Below are 19,587 nucleotides of genomic sequence, written 5' to 3' on the forward strand. Positions count from 1 at the left end.
GCTCCATTGGTCTCTCTGTGTTGGCAGACCTCAGTGGTACATGCCACCCGGAACAGTTCCAGTGCCCAGACCACCGCTGTATAAGCCCCAGCTATGTGTGTGACGGTGACAGAGACTGTATGGATGGGGCTGATGAACAGGGCTGCAGTGAGTGTCTCTGTATACCTCTCAACACTGTACTGTATTTAGGAACTAACACAGCTAGAAAGCACCAACAACAAGTGGCACATCATTTCAAGTCAACTGAATCAACACACGCATTTGATATTGCCTTATGCCATTGATCTCATTACATGTGTATTATACAGTACTCACAATGACTTTGCATGTTCTGAACTGCATCCTCCATCCACACTGTTTGCAGTATCTCGGCCTAAGCACACTATGCTGTTGTTTGTTTTTTTCAGTTTACAACTGCACTCTCTATGAGTTCAAGTGTTCCAATGGACATCAGTGTATCAACTCCTACTACCGCTGTGATGGGGTCTTTGACTGTAGTGATCGCTCAGATGAGTCTGGCTGTCGTAAGTCATCAACCTCTTTGTTTTGAGTCACAAGAAAGTACACTGAACAAAAATATAAACGCACCATGGAAAGGGTTGGTCCCATATTTCATGAGTTGAAATAAAATATCCCAGACATTTTCCATACACACAAAAAAATGTGTGCACAAATGTGTTTATATCCCTATAGGCGAGCATTTCTCCTGCCAAGACAATACATCCACCTGACAGGTGTGGCATATCAATAAGCTGATTAAACAGCATGATCATTACACAGGTGCACCTTGTGCTGGAGACAATAAAAGGCCACTCTAAAAGGTGCAGTTTTGTCATGCAATACAATGCCACAGATGTCTCAAGTTTTGTGTGTGCAATTGGCACACTGACTGCAGGAATGTCCACCAGAGCTGTTGCCAGAGAATTTAATGCTAATTTATCTACCATAAGCCGCCTCCTACGTCATTTTAGAGAATTTGGCAGTATGTCCAACCGGCCTCACAATCGCAGACCACGTGTAATCACGCCAGCCCAGGACCTACACATCCGGCTTCTTTACCTGCGGGACCGTCTGAGATCAGACACCCGACAGCTGATGAAACTGAGGAGTATTTCTGTCTGTTATAAAGCCATTTTGTGGGGGAAAACTAATTCTGATTGGCTAAGCCCGGCTTCCCAGTGGGTGTGCCTAGCTCCCAAGTGGGTGCAAATGCCCTCCCAGGCTCACCCATGGCTGCATCCCTTCCAAGTCATGTGAAATCTGTAGATTAGGGCCTAATGAATTTATTTAAATTGACTGATTTCCTTATATTAACTGTAACTGTATCGTTGAAATTGTTGCAGTTATATTTTTGTTCAGTATAGGATGACCCGTTTATGTATTTCCTTTCTTCCCTTTCTCACTGCTTACAGACGACCGCGAGCCCTTAACAGGTCGAAACAACCTCAATCATTGGTAAAACCTCACGCGTGTACCTGTCATTCATCCCAAACCTGCCATCCACACTAAACCTCTGAATATGGGACTGTTGCAAAAACAAAAATGAGTCGTTACAAATGTTTCAGAAATGGTGTGTTTTAATGCAGAGCACAGATTCGATGGCTGTCGTTAAGTATACAACCTTGTTGTTTTGAGTCGCAATAAAATTGAATGAACAGTTGCTATGCAGAGTCGATCAACCGGCTGGTCTTGGAGCACAGCAGGTTTGACCATTACTCTTAATGAGGTGACGTCATCACAGAGGTTCTGCTGTGGCTTCCTCTTGAGCTTCAGCCACACTTCACTACACTGTCTGACCTTGCCTTCTCCTGCTCTGCCCAGCCACCAGACCCCCAGGGATGTGCCACCATGAGAGTGAGTTCCAGTGCCAGTCCGACGGCAGCTGTATCCCCTCCACCTGGGAGTGTGACGGTCACCCGGACTGCGAGGACAGCTCAGACGAGCACCACGTCTGCCCCCCCCGCACCTGCCCCACCTCCATGTTCCGCTGTGACAACGGCAACTGTGTGTACCACGGGTGGCTCTGCGACGGGGACAACGACTGTAGGGACATGAGTGACGAGAGAGACTGCCCCACGCCACCTTTCCGCTGCCCCAGCTGGCAGTGGCAGTGCCCGGGCCACAGTGTGTGTGTCAACATCAGCAGGGTGTGTGACAACAATCCTGACTGTCCCAATGGTGCGGACGAGTCCCCGCTCTGCAGTAAGTCAACATCTCTGCTTCTCTGCCTTTTGGGCCAGCATTCTAATAATGTCGTTACGAAAATCACTCTTTGAACATTTTCTTTTTGTAATTTTCTAGGTTCACTGGTCACTTGAAATCTAGACATATTTTTTCACGGCATTCCTGGTCTCAGTGGTTTTAATGTTTGTTTCTTTTAATGTTTGTGAGGAATTTTTGTCATGCTTGGAATCTTGTGTTCAAATCATGCATGTGTTGATTTGGTCTGTAATAACTTAAAAGTGATCTATGATTTTCCTTTCCTGCCGTCCTCACTGCTTTCAGACGAGCCCTTGCCAGGTAGGAACAACCTCAATCATTGGTTATACCTCACGCGTGTAGCTTTGATTCATCCCAAACCTGCCATCCACACTAACCCTCTGAATATGGGTATAGTGTTGCAAAACACTATTGGAGGATACAATTAAATGATTGTCTGCAGTTACAAATGTAGAAAATGTGTTTCAGAATGTACAAATGGCAATATTTGATACAAAATAGAAAGTCTATAGATATTTTCTGGGGTGCTGTGTTGATGCTCTATTTGCAGCACTGTGATTCGTTGAGCAGCTAGCTACAGTAGATGCATTGCCTTCATACGTTTGATTAATTTATCCACATTGCCTGCTACGTATGTCATCGAGGTGTTTCATTTTCTTACCATCTGTTTTTAAGAATGACAGCTATTGACTCACTCCTCTTTTTACCCTCCTAGATCAGGAGAGCTGCACAGACAACAACGCTGGTTGCACCCACGGCTGCATCCAGGGTCCGTTTGGGGCCCAGTGCACTTGTCCCCTGGGTTACCAGCTGAGTAATGACTGGAAGACGTGTGATGACCTGAATGAGTGTAACCCCCCTGGGCTGTGTAGTCAGCACTGCTTCAACGAGAGAGGCTCCTTCCGCTGTCACTGCTCAGATGGATACACCCTGGAGGCCGACCAACAGACATGCAAGGTCTCAGGTGAGGAGCAAGATGGTTTGTGTGTGTGTGTGTGTGTGTGTGTGTGTGTGTGTGTGTGTGTGTGTGTGTGTGTGTGTGTGTGTGTGTGTGTGTGTGTGTGTGTGTGTGTGTGTGTGTGTGTGTGTGTGTGTGTGTGTGTGTGTGTGTGTGTGTGTGTGTGTGTGTGGTTAGCCGTAGAGTATTTGAAGGGAATTTGCATCTGCCACACTATAATTTTAAGCTCTTATAAACTTTTACTCACTTACATTTGGATACAGAGGCATTTTATTTCACCAGTCCATTTGGTCCACAACATACTCAATTATGTTTCCTCTAAAAAATAATTGGCCTAATTTCAAAATATGAGACGCATCTTCCGTCTGTGGATTAAGTCCAGTCTTCCAGATGACAGACAGAGATACAGTATGTCTGATTGGCCCACACAGACATGATAAACCGTCCAGTGGCTGGACAGGAATGATCGAAATGGAGTCGGTGTTCGGTCTCAGACCACCGGGCGGACAGACTCACTCTCACTCTTCTCCATTCTCTTCCCACTCGGCTCTGATTTCCCCAGATAACGTCTGCTAAATGACTTAAATGTAAATGTAAATAACACGAATAACATATATGCCACTCACTGACTCTCTCTTTAGGTAATTAGGAGATAATCAGCAACAAAGGGCTTGTTTATGAGTAGTGCACCTGACATGAGCCCATCACAGATATCCTGCTAAAAAGCCCTGTAATTCAATTTGCCATTATTCTCAACAAAGCTGCATTGATCCCCTGCTGTGGATATCTGAGGAGCTCTGTCTATCGTGTTTTGAAGTTTGGGAAGTCCTCTGTAGAATGTTCTATAGCTGATGATTAGTCTCATTTGAATTAGAAGGCACAGGTGAGAAGAAGATGGTTTCTGTTCACAGGTTCACGTCAGGCTTTCCTGTTAGTTGCCAGCCGAAATCAGATTGTGTCCGATGACATAACCACTCAGCCCAATGTGGTCCGCTCGCTGGTCCGGGATGGGCGAAACATCGTGGCCCTGGACTTTGACTCAGTGACTGACCGTGTGTACTGGTCTGACACCAGCCAGGACAGAGTATGGAGCGCTAACAAAAATGGCTCTGACAGGGCCGTGGTGAGTACGGACTACTGACTGTCTTTCCAGTTCTCACAAACATTCTATACTCAGGGTACTGACCTCCAATCACTTAAACCTGTGTTTTGATTTGACAGGTTTTTGACAGTGGAGTGACAGTGACAGAGAGTCTGGCAGTGGACTGGGTGGGCAGGAACCTCTACTGGACTGACTATGTTCTGGAGACCATCGAGGTGTCCAAACTGGACGGCTCCCACAGGACTGTGTTGGTCAGTGAGAACGTGACCAATCCCAGAGCCCTGGTGCTGGACCCAAGGGACAGGTGAGGCTCATCTACAGTGGACATACATACTGGCAGAGAAGAGGACACGTTTGAATTACAATAATGCAAATGTAATTGACTGTAACTATAACAGTTGATCTATTGTGCAGTGCTCACCTCATGTTCTGGACAGACTGGGGGAGGAACCCTCGCATTGAGAAGGCCAGCATGGACGGGAAGATGAGGACAACCATCATAAGCAACAAACTTTACTGGCCCAACGGCCTAACCATTGACTATCCCAACAATCTGCTCTACTTCGCTGATGCCTACCTGGATTTTATTGACTACTGTGATTACAATGGCAACAACAGGAAACAAGTTCTGGCCAGCGATTTGGTGAGGATACATGGCATTTTCTGTCGATTTTTATTTACATTGATATAATTGATATCAGGGGCGCAACTTTGGTTTTTGAAGTGGGGGGGGGACATATATATATTTTTTAAATGTTATTATTTTTATTTTTATCCAGTCGGATAAACACTCCAAACAGCCTACCTGATCGCTCAGAGGCGTCGGCATGGTCATAAAGCACACCATTTTATCAGATTGTATCACATTCCAATGATAAAACTGGGTGGGACAAAAATGCAATTTCAGAATGTGGGGGGGACGACGACGACGACGACGACATGTCCCCCGCCGCCAGTGAAGGTTGCGCCCCTGATTGACATCGATTAAACTAGGAAAACATTAGCATTGCATACAGAACATCATTTACCGATTTGCCATCTGTGTGGAATAATATCAATAAAATACACTTCTTGTCTTATTCTGCTCTCAATAAAAAGGTACTGCAACATCCCCACGCAATTACCATTTTTGAGGATTTTGTGTATTGGACCGACAGATACATCAACCGTGTGATCCGAGCCCATAAGTGGCACGGGGAGAACCAGACAGTGATGCTCTACAACCTCCCTCAGCCCATGGGCCTGGTGGCGGTACACCCGGCCAGGCAGCCTGCAGGTAGGACAGGCACCCACCACTGATCAATAACATTCTAGGACACATGGTAGGCCAATTAAAAATACATCTTAGACATGGTGATATCGTAAGCTAGTATTGGCAACGTACACTGTTGCCATTGTATTTTAAATTACATTTCTGAACGAACAAAGAGGATACTGAACACTGTTGATGTTTGTCTTGTTTGTGTGTGTGTGTTATTGGATCTGTGTGCAGGTGAAAACCACTGCTTGAGGAGGCTCTGTACTCATATATGTCTGCTCTCGGCCATTGGGCCCAGCTACTACTCCTGTGCCTGTCCCTCAGGCTGGACCCTGACTGCAGACAATTTCACCTGTGCCAGAGGTAGGCTCCATGCCAACCTGAGAGAAACACTCCTCACTCACAGTTTCATTAAAAAGGAAGTGAGGTCAGATAGAACAGATATATTGTAATTCTCATAACGCATAAAGTATTTATTCATGGTAGGTATTGATACGAATGCTTAAAACCTACAAACAGAGAGCTGCTGTTTTGCAAACATATTTATTTGGGCATATCCAGCTCTCAGTCGGTAAAAGAAGAAATCTAGAACGCCGGACTCATATCTTAGAGGCTAAGGACTTGTCAACAGTATCTCATTTAAATTCTGTTGTAAAATCCCTTTCCAGAGGTAAATATTGAGGATCTTTTAAAGTGTGACTAGGGTTTCAATAAGACAAGGGACCTTTAATGTGAAGTCTACAGGGTCGTGTTTAGGTCAACAGCGTAACCCATCTCAGGGCTTGAGCTTTTTCTAACCATGCAGAACGCATTCACCCCTGAGAGGTGATGATTACCCAAGAATGAAAATGCCCTCTGAGCTATCTATTGATTCTAATCTCTGATGACAAAGCAAATCATACTGTGGAATATGCTTACACCAGGCCTTCTGAACCCCCTTCCTTTTCAACCTTTTTTAACATACTGTTATTTGACCTGTTTTTAAAAACGAAATCAGTGTCCAATAGGCTATATGTCCAATATAGGCTATATGTCCAATAGGCTATATGTCCAATAGGCTATATGTCCAATAGGCTATATGTCCAATAGGCTATACATGTATGTCCATTCAGAGCCACCATGTTTTTGGTGATGAATACTTGTGTTTTCCTGCAGTTGAGGATCCTTTCTTGGTGGTGGTGAGAGACAGTGTCATCTACGGCATGTCCTTGAACCCGGACGACAAGAGCAACGACGCCATGGTCCCAGTTGCGGGACTTCAGAATGGATATGATGTGGACTTTGACGACATTGAGCGGACCATCTATTGGGTAGAGCACCCGGTACGTGTTCGCACCGTCCACACCAACAGAGACCTGAAGTGATACTACTCTGCTGTCCCTAGGCTCTGACCAACCATGTCCCTTTCTCCTCTGTAGGGTGAGATCCACAGGGTGAAGTCGGACGGTACCAACAGGACAGAGTTTGCCCCGGCAGCCATCCTGGGTTCCCCTGTGGGCCTGGCCCTGGACTGGATGACAGAGAACCTGTACTACACCAACCCAGCCACCCAGTCGATTGAGGTGAGCTGAAACATCCGCCCCGTCTCTCTGCTCCTGTATAATAATAACAATGAAGTTATTTCTGAAAACGAGTGGTGCACTACTGACAGTGAACATTGTATTTCGAAAATAAAGTAGTTATCTTTGTTTGGTTTTCCCCTCTGTCGGGGGATACATCTGATCTGTATGTGTGTGTGTTTTTTCAGGTTTTGAGGCTGAGCGGGGAGGTGCAGTACAGAAAGACTCTAATCACCAATAATGGCTCCCCGACTGGCGCAGGCTCTCCGGTTGGCATTGCTGTGGACCCAGCACGTGGGTAAGCCCCATTTAACACTGCTTTGGCTCATCCCCACAGTCCCTCACCCCCTTCAGCCTGCCTGAAATGCCATCTGCTCCACCCCCAGAGAGAGACCTGGCACTGTTACTGTACACAACACAACACAACACACTCCAACAAGCCACCACCAGGCAAAAAGTGTACATATCAACTATTCACCGTCAGCATATCAAATGTGTATTGGCACGATTAAGACGTACCGATTTCTTCTCTCTGAATCTCACATGTGGGCTTTGATTGAATCGGTCGTAGATGTTCTCACATGAGGTGATGGAGATGCCGAGGGGCTGTATTCATAGCCGTGTCTCTCTCTCTCTGTTAGGAAACTGTACTGGACAGACCAGGGCACAGAGAGTGGCATCCCTGCCAAGGTGGCGGCCGCAGACATGGATGGCTCCAACCCTGTCACCCTGTTCACCAACAACCTGGATCATGTGGAGTTCATCACTGTGGACATACGAGAGAACAAGCTGTACTGGGCTGTCACAGGCACCGGAATGGTGGGTCGTCATCTCTCCCTCAACCACTATGCCTGCGTCTCAAATGCCACCCCATATATTTCACCTCTTTTGACCAGGGCCCATAGGGAAAATAACCTCACGTAGTCCAACTCATTGCTTCTTATGCATATATTTTACACGTTACATCTGGTATTAAGGGCAGTCTTGATGTTATTGAAACACCACAGATTGAGCGTGGTGACCCAGACGGGACCAATCGCATCACAATAGTGACAGGCTTGTCCCATCCCTGGGGCGTCGCTGTTCATGAGCGCTTCCTCTACTTCACCGACCGGGACTTTGAGGTGATAGAGCGAGTGGACAAGGCCACCGGGGCTAACAAGGTGGTGCTGCGGGACAACGTGTCTGGACTGAGAGTACTGAAGGTGCACTACAGGGAGAGTGAGTATCTGAGGGACCTTTATGGTACAGCCAAACAAATATGAACCCCACTCCATTGATTGAGACCGAAACGTTTGTTTCTTAAGATACATGAACTTGTTGGAAGCATCAAGATTACCAGTTTTTTTCAATGTATTTTGTTGAGTGTTTAATCAGTATGCATACATACATATTTTGTCCGTTCTACTTTTTTTGGTAAAGATATAGAATTGCTGAATTATGGCATTGTTTTGGTCTTTTTGATAGCTGTTGGGTAATTATGTGGGAGATGGAGGGGAGCATTAGATGGCCAGTTACTCTTCCCTTATAGGGAACACTGGGCATTGTGTATGGAACAAGCAGTGCCCGTTTGTCCCCTAAAACAGAGCGGACACAGTAAAACAAAATTGGTTCTGTGAAAGTTCCCATAACATTTGTTAGGTCGTGGCAAATGTTCTCATAACACAAAAACATTTCAGTTGTGCAGATGATGCCAAATTGTTTATTTTACGCTGCCAAAAACATTCACCTGATGTTAGAAAAAAAATGTTCCCAGAACTCATTTAGTCTGTTTTTTAAAGGTTCCCAGAATATTTTATTAGGTTGCGGGAATAGTCTGGTGGGAACTGAGCATATTTTGTGTTCTGGGAATCTACCTCTTCTAATGTACCCACTCTGTTCCCACAACCTAATTAAATGTTCTAGAAGCCTTTTAAAGAACTCAGAAAGCCTGTTTTGTTAACATTCTTGCAACATCAAAGGAATGTGTTGTTCACCCTGATACAAACATTATCTGAATATCACCACAACTGGACAGTTTAAGTGTTTTGGGAACCTCTTGTCATATCCCCACTATGTTCCCACAACCTACATAAACGTTATAGGAACGTATAAAGAACATAAAAATATGTTCTGGGAATATTATTGCAACATTAGGTACATGTTTTTTGTACCCTAAAAGAAAAAATGTATAATCATCTGCACAACTGGACAGTTTTTGTGTTTTAGGAACACATCTTTTGTGATGTCCCCACAATATTCCCACCAGACTGCTCCCACAACCTTATAAAACATTCTGGGAACCTTTAAAGTGCAGACTAAATGTGTTCTGGGAACGTTCTTGTAATATCAGGTGAATGTTTTTTGCACCCTAAAAGAAACATTGTATAATCATCCACACAACTGTACCGTTTTTGGTGTTTTGGGAACATATCTTATGTGATGTCCCCACAATGTTCCCACGAGACTGTTCCCACAACTTAATGAAACATTTGGTGAACCTTTTAAAGAACAGACGCAATGTGTTCTGGGAACATTCTTGCAAACATTGTATAAACATCAGCACGACTGGACAGTTTTTGTGTTATGAGAACATTTACTGCAACTTAGCAAATGTTCAGGGAACTTTCACAGAACCAAAACATTACTGGAACATTATTACATTTGTTACAGACGTTGTGCACGACATTTTAGCGAATGCTAGGAGAACATTCCAAGGATGTTTCATTTGGAAAATGTGTTGAAGAAAATAAAGATTTTGTTATCAAAAACAGTATCGGAATGTTTTTGGGATGTTATCATTCTAATGTTAGATACAACTCTTAACTTAAACTGGGAATCTAAGCTAATGTTCTGGGAATGTTCCCGGTTTGCTGGGGATACTGTAAGTGACATAGTTTCTGGGAATAGATCAACCCTTGAGCCTGATTTGGCAACGATGTATCAAAATGGTGTTTGCACCAGTTCCTTCCAGTGACGGCTCAGAAATGAGGTTATCTCAGTTCCAGGATTGTAATTTGTAACATAGTTTAGCCTGATATTGAAAAGTTCCTGACTACCCTTGTTGTCCTTGACCTAGAACGTTTCGAAATGTTAATGAATTTGTAGTTCTATGTGTGCAGACTCCCATTTTATATGAATGCCATGTCCTAATCCACCATGTGGTCTGCCTCTGCAGTCTCGGCTGGTACCTCCAACGGTTGCAGCAACAACAGGGGTGCGTGCGAGCACCTGTGTCTACCGCGGCCCGGAGGCCTGTATACCTGTGCCTGTGCTACTGGCTTCAAGCTCAGCGTTGACAACAGCACCTGTGCTCCATACCAGTCCTACGTGGTCATCTCCATGCTGTCTGCCCTCAAAGGCTTCAGTCTGGAGGGGGCTGACCACTCCGAGGCCATGGTGCCAGTGGCTGGGAGAGGTGGGTGTTGTTCAGATGTAAATGTGTTGTTCAGGCTTTTCGTTAGGAGAGGGAAAAACAATACAACGTCAATGCCGATGTTTATGTTTAACCTCTCTGGTTGTGTCGCGTAGGACGTAATGCTCTACATGTGGATGTCCACATGCCCTCGGGGTTCCTCTACTGGTGTGACTTCAGCAGCACTGTGACGTCTCAGAACGGGATCCGCCGGATCAAGCCCGATGGAGCAGGGTTCCGCAGCGTGGTCACATCTGGAATCGGCCGCAACGGGATACGAGGCATCGCTGTGGACTGGGCTGCAGGTAGGGCATCCGCTTTGGATTTCGTGTTCAGAGAGCTCAATTGGAAAGTGTTTAAATGATGCCAGCAGGTAGAGAAAGTAAAGGTCGGCCAACAGTAGGTATCCAGGCATACTGTGTAAGAGGCTTTAACACAGGGTCTGACTCCCAGAAAGCAGGCTGGATTATTTTCAGTCAGGTGAATAGAAAGAAGTGAGGACTGGACTGGAGAGTGCTGCAGATCTTGGAAGTGTGGCCAATAATTATTCTGTTTATGGGTACACTAATCCGAGGCTGGTTTCCCAGACACAGATTACATTTCTGGACTAAAATTGAAAATCTCTCATTGAAAGTGCAATGTAGTCCAGGAATAGGCTTAATCTGGGTCTAGGAAACCAGCCCCAGGTGACTATTCAAATTAGCGGACTTACTCTGTCCTTACACAACCACTCAATACGATCTGCATTTACCGGAGGCTCTTCCTAGATAATCTAATCTCCATTGCCCTTTTACTTATATATATATCAACTTGGCTGTGCTTTTCAGGGAACCTTTATTTCACGAATGCTTTCCTGACGGAGACCTATGTGGAGGTTCTGCGCTTAAACACAACTTTCCGACGTGTGCTGTTGAAGACTCAAGTGGACATGCCACGTCACATCGTGGTGGACCCGAAAAACAGATACCTGTTCTGGGCAGATTACGGACAGAACCCCAAGATTGAGCGAGCTCTGCTGGACGGGACCAACCGCACTGTGCTGGTGTCGTCTGGGATTATAACCCCGCGAGGTCTAGCTCTGGACTACCAGACTGGATATGTCTACTGGGTGGATGACTCTCTGGATATGATAGCCCGGGTCAACCCTCAGGGGGGAGAGACAGAGATAGTCCGGTACGGGAGCCGCTACCCGACTCCCTATGGCATCACTGTGTTTGAGACTAGCATCATCTGGGTGGACAGGAACCTGAAGAAGGTGTTCCAGGCCAGTAAGGAGCCTGGCAGTACAGAGCAGCCTACAGTCATCAGAGACAACATCAACATGCTGAGAGACGTGACCATCTACGACCAGCGCACTCAGCCCAGCTCGGCCCAGCAGCTCAACAACAACCCCTGTCTGCTGACCAACGGGGGCTGTGCCCACTTCTGCTTCGCCCTCCCCGGGAGCCAGAGCAAGAAGTGTGGCTGTGCCTTTGGGAACCTGGGGGCGGACAACGCGGGCTGTGTGGTGTCGCGGGATGATTACCTCATCTATACGACAGAGAGCACGGTGCGGAGTCTGCGTCTGGACCCGGACGACCACGCACTGCCCTTCCCTGTGGTCAACGTGCCCCGCACGTCCGTGGCCCTGGACTTTGACCGCACAGACAATAGGATCTACTTCACCCAGAGCTCAGGGGCTGGGAGCAGCAAGATTAGCTACATCAGTCTGTCCTCTCCCACCTCGCCTCCAGTAGTGGTGGCTTCTGGTAAGACACCTAACAACTGGATTTGTTCCATTACATTGCAACATCATACTGTAATCATCTGGTTCCAGCTTTTTTGGGCCATTTGCTTATTGCAATACTTTTCTACGTGGTGTGTTTTGTGTCCATGCAGATCTAGGAGCTCCTGATGGTATTGCCTATGACTGGATCAACAAAAGGATTTACTACAGTGACTACATCAACCAGACTATCAGCTCCATGGCATTGGACGGGACGCAGAGATCCATCATCGCCCGTGTGCCCCGACCTAGAGCCATCATGCTGGATCCCTGCAGGGGGTAAGACTGTCCAGAAATGCCAAGAATGCTGATACCGTTTCACTCCTTCTGTAATGATAACAAGAGCTCTCACTCAGTATCTTCAATAGATATTCAGCATGCGTTGAATGTACACTGTACTGTCATTGATTTAAAAAGAAATGGGGAATCTATTCTATTTTCATGTTATACAGGTATATGTACTGGACAGACTGGGGGACCAATGCAAAGATTGAACGTGCTACTTTGGGAGGGAACTTCAGGACAGAGATTGTAAACAGCAGTCTAGTGTGGCCCAATGGACTAACCCTGGACTATGAAGAGCAGAGACTGTACTGGGCAGATGCCAGCCTGTAAGACCATCTTATAATAATTCTACATTCTTCTCACAAATCAATCATTGTCAGATTGTATTGATGATAATGATATATGCTGGTATTGGTTATCAGACAGAAGATTGAGCGCTGCTCGCTCGCTGGGGCCAATCGGGAGGTCATCGTCAGCACAGCCATTTACCCATTCGCCATGACCATGTATGGCCAGTACATCTACTGGACTGACTGGAACACACGCAGTATCTACCGGGCTAACAAGCACGATGGGTCTGACCAGAGGGTGATGACCCAGAACCTTCCATCCAGGCCCATGGATGTCCATGTGCTGGCCAGCAACAAGCAGCAACAGTGCAACAGCCCTTGTCAACAGTTCAACGGAGGCTGCAGTCACATCTGTACCCCAGGTACTAGCAGTTAGGCCCTACTTTAACCCTCAAGTTTCCTGATTGAATAGAAGGCTGTAGCTTTGTAGCTAAATGTGGGGGTTGGACCAAGCTTCCTTTGAAAATTAAATTTTCTCTAGCATCATATCATTTGGATGTTGTTTTGGGATGATGTGAGTTGGGCTGTGTTACGCCTGTCTGTCATACCACCCCATCCGTCTGATGCCTGTCCCCCTGCCCCTCTCCTCAGGGCCCCAGGGTGCTGAGTGTCAGTGTCCCTCAGAGGGTCGGTGGTACCTGGCCGACAACAAGCACTGTATCCCTGACAACGGGACCCGCTGCCAGGCAGACCAGTTCACCTGTATGAATGGACGCTGTATCCGTGCTCAGTGGAAGTGTGACAATGACAATGACTGTGGGGACGGAAGCGACGAGCTAGAGAGAGTCTGCGGTATGGTGCTTAGTGGCCCCACGTCGTGCCTGTTTTGTTGAATGTTGTTTGTCTTGTCTATCTAGAAATATCTTCCTTTAATATCTTTGTTGATTTGTCTTGAATGTGATTGTGATTGTGATTACAGCTGACTGATGGATTTATCCCAGTACCTGTTCTGTCCTTCTCTTAACCGTCTCTAAAATGCTGCCTCTAACCAGATTTCTGTTTCTACCTGCCACAACTATTTTTCAGGATCCAAGAATGATTTCCAACCTTTTGGTGTGTATGCTTGCAAATCACTAATCTAACGTAGCTATTTAGTGATGCTTGTCTTCTTCTACTAACCCCATCCTGAACTAATACATTCATGTACTTATCTTATATCTTGCATGCAGTCCAAGTTCAAATGGCAGCAGCATTTATTGCCTTGTCAGGTAAATCTCCATCGTGCACACCTGCTCATCTTCACCTGGGCCCGTATGTATCAATTGTCTCAGAGTAGTACTGATCTAAGATCAGGTTCCTCCTGTCCATGTAATCTGATTCGTTGTGATCTAAAAGGCAACGCTGATCTTAAATCAGCACTCTTACTCTAAGATGCTTGAGACCTACAGCCCCTTGTCTCCCTGTCCATTGGCTAGATCTCTGATTATGGTGTTTTTGGTTATTCGATTGGCAGCCTTCCACACTTGCGAGCCCACTGTGTTCACATGTGGGAACGGTCGCTGTGTGCCCTACCACTACCGCTGCGACCACTACAACGACTGTGGCGACAACAGTGATGAGGTAAGCTGCCTGTTCAGGTCGTGCGACTCCAACACTGAGTTCCCCTGCAACAACGGACGCTGCATCGCTAAGGACTACGTCTGCAACGGCATCAACAACTGCTTTGACAATGGCACTTCAGACGAACAAAACTGCCGTAAGTCTACACAGTAGATCGAAAGTTCAAATATCCGTCCATAAAAATTGGAGACGTTTCAAGTGTGGTGAAATAATTGATTTTGCTGTGTGACACGAGATGATAACACCAATCCTCTTCTTGTCATGTATCTCAGCGGAGCAAACATGTCCGCCAGAACACACCAAGTGTGCATCCACCAACATCTGCATCCCCCGCTCCTACCTGTGTGACGGGGACAATGACTGTGGGGACATGAGTGACGAGAGCCCTGTACACTGCAGTGAGTCCCCCAGGCCTGATCTGTACAGTTAGGGTGTGTCAAAGGAAGTGTGAAAATGTGTGCACTGGATAAGAGCGTCTGCTAAATGACTAAAATGTCAAATGTCAAATGTAAGTGCCTAATATAGGGAATATGGAGCCATTTCATATGCTTTCTAAATGGGGTTTGAGAGGAGAGTGACCCCTAAATGTCTTTTTCCCACTTCCAGCCACTTCCACGTGTGCCCAGAATGAGTTCCACTGCTCCAATGGCCGCTGTATCCCAGCCCAGTGGTACTGTGATGGGGGTACAGACTGTGCTGACGGCTCTGATGAGCCCTCCTCCTGCAGTAAGTACCACAGCTCTCCTTCCCTCACCATACTGTGCGTTGGCGTGGGCGTTGGCGTGGGCGTGTGCGCGTGCGTGCTTGTGCTGTTGCTGATGTGTCCGTAGTGTGTGCCTTTGTCAGTGGTGTGGTCAGTCAGTCAGTCAGGCCTCCCATTGTCTGCCACATTCCTCCCTACAGACACCCACCAGTCTCCTCTGACCAACACAGCCTCTTCTCTTTCCTCTCTCCTCTCTCCCCTTCCTTCTGTCCCAGGGTAATTACACAGCCTCCCGTTATCTTGTGTTTCTATCGATCACCATAGATTGGAATGTGGAGGAGATGCCGTGACTACTTTGATAGTTTCACCTGTTTCATTTCGGGTTCAGATATGCATGACCTGTCTTTACTAGTTGACATCAGTTAAGACATTTACTGGGTGTTTTAAGTAACCGACTTATATTTGTATTAAGCACAATAATATTCTAGTTCTAATCCATTCATGCACGGTTTGTATTGATGTCTATGACCTTTGATCCTCTCCAGCCACCCCGGTGAGAACCTGCAACGCCGACCAGTTCCGCTGTGATGGCGGCAGGTGCATCACCTCTTCCTGGATCTGCGATGGGGACAATGACTGCGGAGACATGAGTGATGAGGACCAGAGACACAACTGTGGTGAGTGTATTTTAGTGATGCGCAGGTTGATTTATAACCTGCAGTCCACCGCGGTTATATACGCGGGGTGGGCGGATTAAGGGTCATTTTAAATGTTGTGTGGCTGAAGGGCGGGTGGGTGGCGAGCGGGTTGAATAAAGAGAAAACAAGAGCTTTAAAAAACAAAATAATCCATAGATGTATCATTCTCATGCAGTTTATATCTATGGGCTGCATTAAGGTTTTTCTATCTGGCATTAGTGAGTAGACCTAAGCTTTAGGGCCTACAGGGCCTTAACGCCAAATGCTTTAACGTCATCCACGGAGGCAAAGGGAACCATGTCAGAGAATGATTCAATAAGAGAAAAGCTGCGAAATGGAGAGTTGAAAATAAAGAGAAGGGAGGGCCAGAAAAGTCATGTCTGGGGAAGATTTGGCGACGTGGTAAAAGAGGATGGTGGCGGTGCCGTCATGTGTGACCATTGTAAGGCGCTGTACATATTCAACAGTCACAAAACGTAGGTCTATAACCTCTCATATAGACTTAATATTAACTCTTGCAGAATTAAGCTTTTTTCTTCTTTTTTTTTACAGTAAGGTTATACACCAAATTTTGACTCTGGGAACAGGAGAAGTTTTCTTTCTTTTATCTTGAGAGAATGTGAATGTGCAGTTAGATACCTTCTGTAGAGGTGCTATCTTTATCATCATAAAAGCGGATCGTATTTCAAGCGCATAAGATATGCATCCAAGCCGAACTGAAATCTTATCAGAAACATGTGGGGTCTGTTTTCACAGCTTTATATTTCCTTACAACTGGTCAAACTGATGTCATTTGGACATTCTGCAAGTTCTCCCCGGTCCATAAACGTCTTTGTAAAGATGACACAGAACTTAACAGAAGTCAATTAGATTGAAAACTGTATTATATCAATTTATGACATTATTCTGGTGAGCAAGGGTGAATTTAGTCTTCTAGGGCAACATATAATGACAGAAGAGAAGCTGCATGTATCTAATTATAGACAAGTTGACTAAGTTGACGCAATTGTGGGCGAACAAACAGCTGACCCGCGCACCACGAGTGTATTCCTCTCCGTCAGACACTGATGGATCAGGATGCATGCTGGGGGTGTGGGGGTGGATACCGGCTCCTGTTGAATGTCTCCAAGGAGCTCACATTCCTGATTTCCCCTGCGTCACTCGTTACTTTGTGCCTGTCTCAGAATCCTGGCTCAGGGTGGATCTAGACTCTTATGTCATTCCTCTCGAATGTGGGCTCTGACAATAAGGAGCCTGGAGCGCATGGCTTCAGCGCACCACGGGCCTCGGCAGGAGTCTCACTTCAAACAATGGGGCTCAATCACATTAGATGGATAGGAAACCGAAGTCACGGCTAGAGGTCCTGAAATACACTTAGGAATGTTTGGAACGCGAGAAATGTTAGGTCCAGTCTCGGAGTCTTCGTCATCACGTAACTTCTCTGATTTGGTGTCATTTTCCTGCCCCTCTGTTTTTTTTTAGCTGACCGCACATGCTCTGCCTTGGAGTTTACCTGTGTGAACAACCAAGGGCCGCAGAGGAAGTGCATCTCTCGTGATTGGGTGTGTGACGGCGATGCGGACTGCGCTGACGGGTTGGACGAGCATCAGAACTGCACGCGCAGATCGTGTGGCGTCAACGAGTTCACCTGCAGCAACGGCCTCTGCATACGCAGCTCCTACAGGTTTGACAGACTCGGACATAAACATGACATGTTTCAGATTTCCTCTTGAATGCATCATTGCTTTGTAGAGGCTGCGACTACGGTGTACATTTTGGGACTGGACAGCAGCACCACCTGGTGTACAGGGAAGCACACTGAGTGACTGATGTGTTTGGTGGCAGGTGTGACCGGAGGAATGACTGCGGTGACAGCAGTGACGAGCAGGGCTGCACCTACCAGCCGTGTCAGCAGCAACAGTTCACCTGTCAAAACGGACGCTGTGTGTCACACAGCTTCATCTGTGACGGGGACAACGACTGCGGGGACGAGTCGGATGAACTAGACCACCTGTGCCACACGCCACCGCCCACGTGCCCCCCCGGGCAGTTCAGGTGTGACAACGGACACTGTGTCCCTCTCTTTAACGTGTGTGACCGGACCGACGACTGCTCAGACAACAGTGACGAGAAGGGCTGTGGTGAGTGCATGATATCTTAAAAGCAGTAAAACAAATTAATTTAAATATAAATACAAGGCCAATAAAGTATTTAGTATCACAACAGAGCAGTGTGGTGTTGAATTTGTAGTCAATCTCCTCTAAAGCCTGTTCTGTCTTGTCCTCTATGCAGGTATAAATGAATGCACCAACCCCTCCATGCACCACTGCGATCACAACTGCACTGACACGCCCACCAGCTTCATCTGCACCTGTCGCCCCGGCTACCGCCTCATGTCCGATAACAAGACCTGTGACGACGTCAACGAGTGTGCGGAGACGCCCATTGTGTGTAGCCAGGTGTGTGAGAACACCGTGGGCTCCTACATGTGTAAATGTGCCCCCGGGTTCCTACGGGAACCGGATGGCCGCAGCTGTCGTCAGAACAGCCACATCACACCCTACCTCATCTTCAGTAACCGCTATTATCTTCGTAACCTGTCCACGGATGGAGAGGCCTACTCCCTCATCCTGCAGGGCCTGACCAGCGTGGTGGCCATGGACTTTGACCGCTTGGACAAGAGGCTCTATTGGATTGATGTGGGCCGCAGGGTGATTGAGCGAATGTTCTATAACGGCAGTAACAGGGAAGTGGTGGTGAACGGGGTGCTCTATGGGGAGGGCCTGGCGGTCGACTGGGTGGGCAGGAAACTCTACTGGCTGGACAGCTTCCTGGACTGTCTCAAAGTGTCCGAACTGGACGGGCGCTTTGCTAAGAAACTGGCTGAGCACTGTGTGGATGCCGATAATACCTACTGCTTTGAAAATCCCAGGGCGCTCGTTCTGCATCCAAAATATGGGTGAGTAAATCTGCCCCATTAATCATTATACAGAGAAAAAGTGGTATGATTGATTCTTGGTTCATTCGATAAAAGAGGTCTTTAGTAACCTAAACTGATTTGGTCCCTGTCAGATATGTCTACTGGACGGATTGGGGTGACAAAGCCTTCATAGGTCGTGTTGGAATGGACGGCACCAACAAGACAGCCATCATCACCACTAAGATCGAGTGGCCCAATGGAGTCACCATTGACTACAGCAATGACAAGCTCTACTGGTCAGATGCACATCTCAACTACATTGAGTAAGACCGTGCTTCTAATTGCCATAGAGTCTTGCTTTGTTTCTTAAATGCCTAAATGCCTCCTGTAATCCTACTCTTCCTCTTCTCCTTAGGTTCTCAGACCTGGAGGGACATCACAGACACACTGTGTATGATGGGACACTGTCCCACCCATTTGCTCTGACTGTGTTTGAGGAGACCGTGTACTGGACTGACTGGAACACCCACACAGTGGAGAAAGGCAACAAATACGACGGATCCGGCCGCCAATCTCTTGCCAACACCACACACAGACCCTTCGACATCCACGTGTGCCATCCCTATAGGCAGCCCATAGGTCAGTTTCAGTCTAGGAGACAGTAATCAAATCAAATCAAATAAAATGTTATTTGTCACATACACATGGTTAGCAGATGTTAATGCGAGTGTAGCGAAATGCTTGTAATCATGAGTATCCTCTTCTCCTGTATCAACATCCCTTCCTCAACACTCAGGTTGCTATCACTTGCTTAT

The 19,587-nt window shown here is 46.7% G+C and overlaps 1 protein-coding gene across 5 annotated transcripts in view; it reads left to right on the top strand.

Annotated features, from left to right (window-relative positions):
* The window catches only part of LOC118367093 (low-density lipoprotein receptor-related protein 2-like), a 58,256-nt gene that overhangs the window by 25,860 nt on the left and 12,809 nt on the right, over positions 1–19,587 (top strand). For 2 of the 5 annotated variants that reach the window (XM_052493821.1, XM_052493822.1), the window contains exons 21-53: positions 28–147; positions 408–524; positions 1,822–2,202; positions 2,506–2,520; positions 2,936–3,184; positions 4,090–4,301; positions 4,400–4,584; positions 4,695–4,923; positions 5,379–5,556; positions 5,773–5,901; positions 6,694–6,860; positions 6,957–7,100; positions 7,286–7,395; positions 7,739–7,916; positions 8,105–8,318; positions 10,255–10,494; positions 10,608–10,796; positions 11,319–12,239; positions 12,370–12,535; positions 12,709–12,867; positions 12,964–13,253; positions 13,483–13,683; positions 13,918–13,944; positions 14,061–14,099; positions 14,345–14,587; positions 14,724–14,849; positions 15,058–15,177; positions 15,700–15,831; positions 17,335–17,536; positions 17,698–17,993; positions 18,145–18,811; positions 18,925–19,095; positions 19,188–19,411. In XM_052493821.1, coding sequence (XP_052349781.1) covers positions 28–147; positions 408–524; positions 1,822–2,202; positions 2,506–2,520; positions 2,936–3,184; positions 4,090–4,301; positions 4,400–4,584; positions 4,695–4,923; positions 5,379–5,556; positions 5,773–5,901; positions 6,694–6,860; positions 6,957–7,100; positions 7,286–7,395; positions 7,739–7,916; positions 8,105–8,318; positions 10,255–10,494; positions 10,608–10,796; positions 11,319–12,239; positions 12,370–12,535; positions 12,709–12,867; positions 12,964–13,253; positions 13,483–13,683; positions 13,918–13,944; positions 14,061–14,099; positions 14,345–14,587; positions 14,724–14,849; positions 15,058–15,177; positions 15,700–15,831; positions 17,335–17,536; positions 17,698–17,993; positions 18,145–18,811; positions 18,925–19,095; positions 19,188–19,411 — 7,041 coding nt within the window. The remainder of the gene's footprint in view (positions 1–27; positions 148–407; positions 525–1,821; positions 2,203–2,505; positions 2,521–2,935; positions 3,185–4,089; positions 4,302–4,399; positions 4,585–4,694; positions 4,924–5,378; positions 5,557–5,772; positions 5,902–6,693; positions 6,861–6,956; positions 7,101–7,285; positions 7,396–7,738; positions 7,917–8,104; positions 8,319–10,254; positions 10,495–10,607; positions 10,797–11,318; positions 12,240–12,369; positions 12,536–12,708; positions 12,868–12,963; positions 13,254–13,482; positions 13,684–13,917; positions 13,945–14,060; positions 14,100–14,344; positions 14,588–14,723; positions 14,850–15,057; positions 15,178–15,699; positions 15,832–17,334; positions 17,537–17,697; positions 17,994–18,144; positions 18,812–18,924; positions 19,096–19,187; positions 19,412–19,587) is intronic. The other 3 variants (XM_052493823.1, XM_052493824.1, XM_052493826.1) reach the window with 3 other exon arrangements.

This window comes from Oncorhynchus keta, chromosome 34 (genome assembly GCF_023373465.1).
Source record: "Oncorhynchus keta strain PuntledgeMale-10-30-2019 chromosome 34, Oket_V2, whole genome shotgun sequence".
NCBI classification, from domain to species: Eukaryota; Metazoa; Chordata; class Actinopteri; order Salmoniformes; family Salmonidae; genus Oncorhynchus; species Oncorhynchus keta.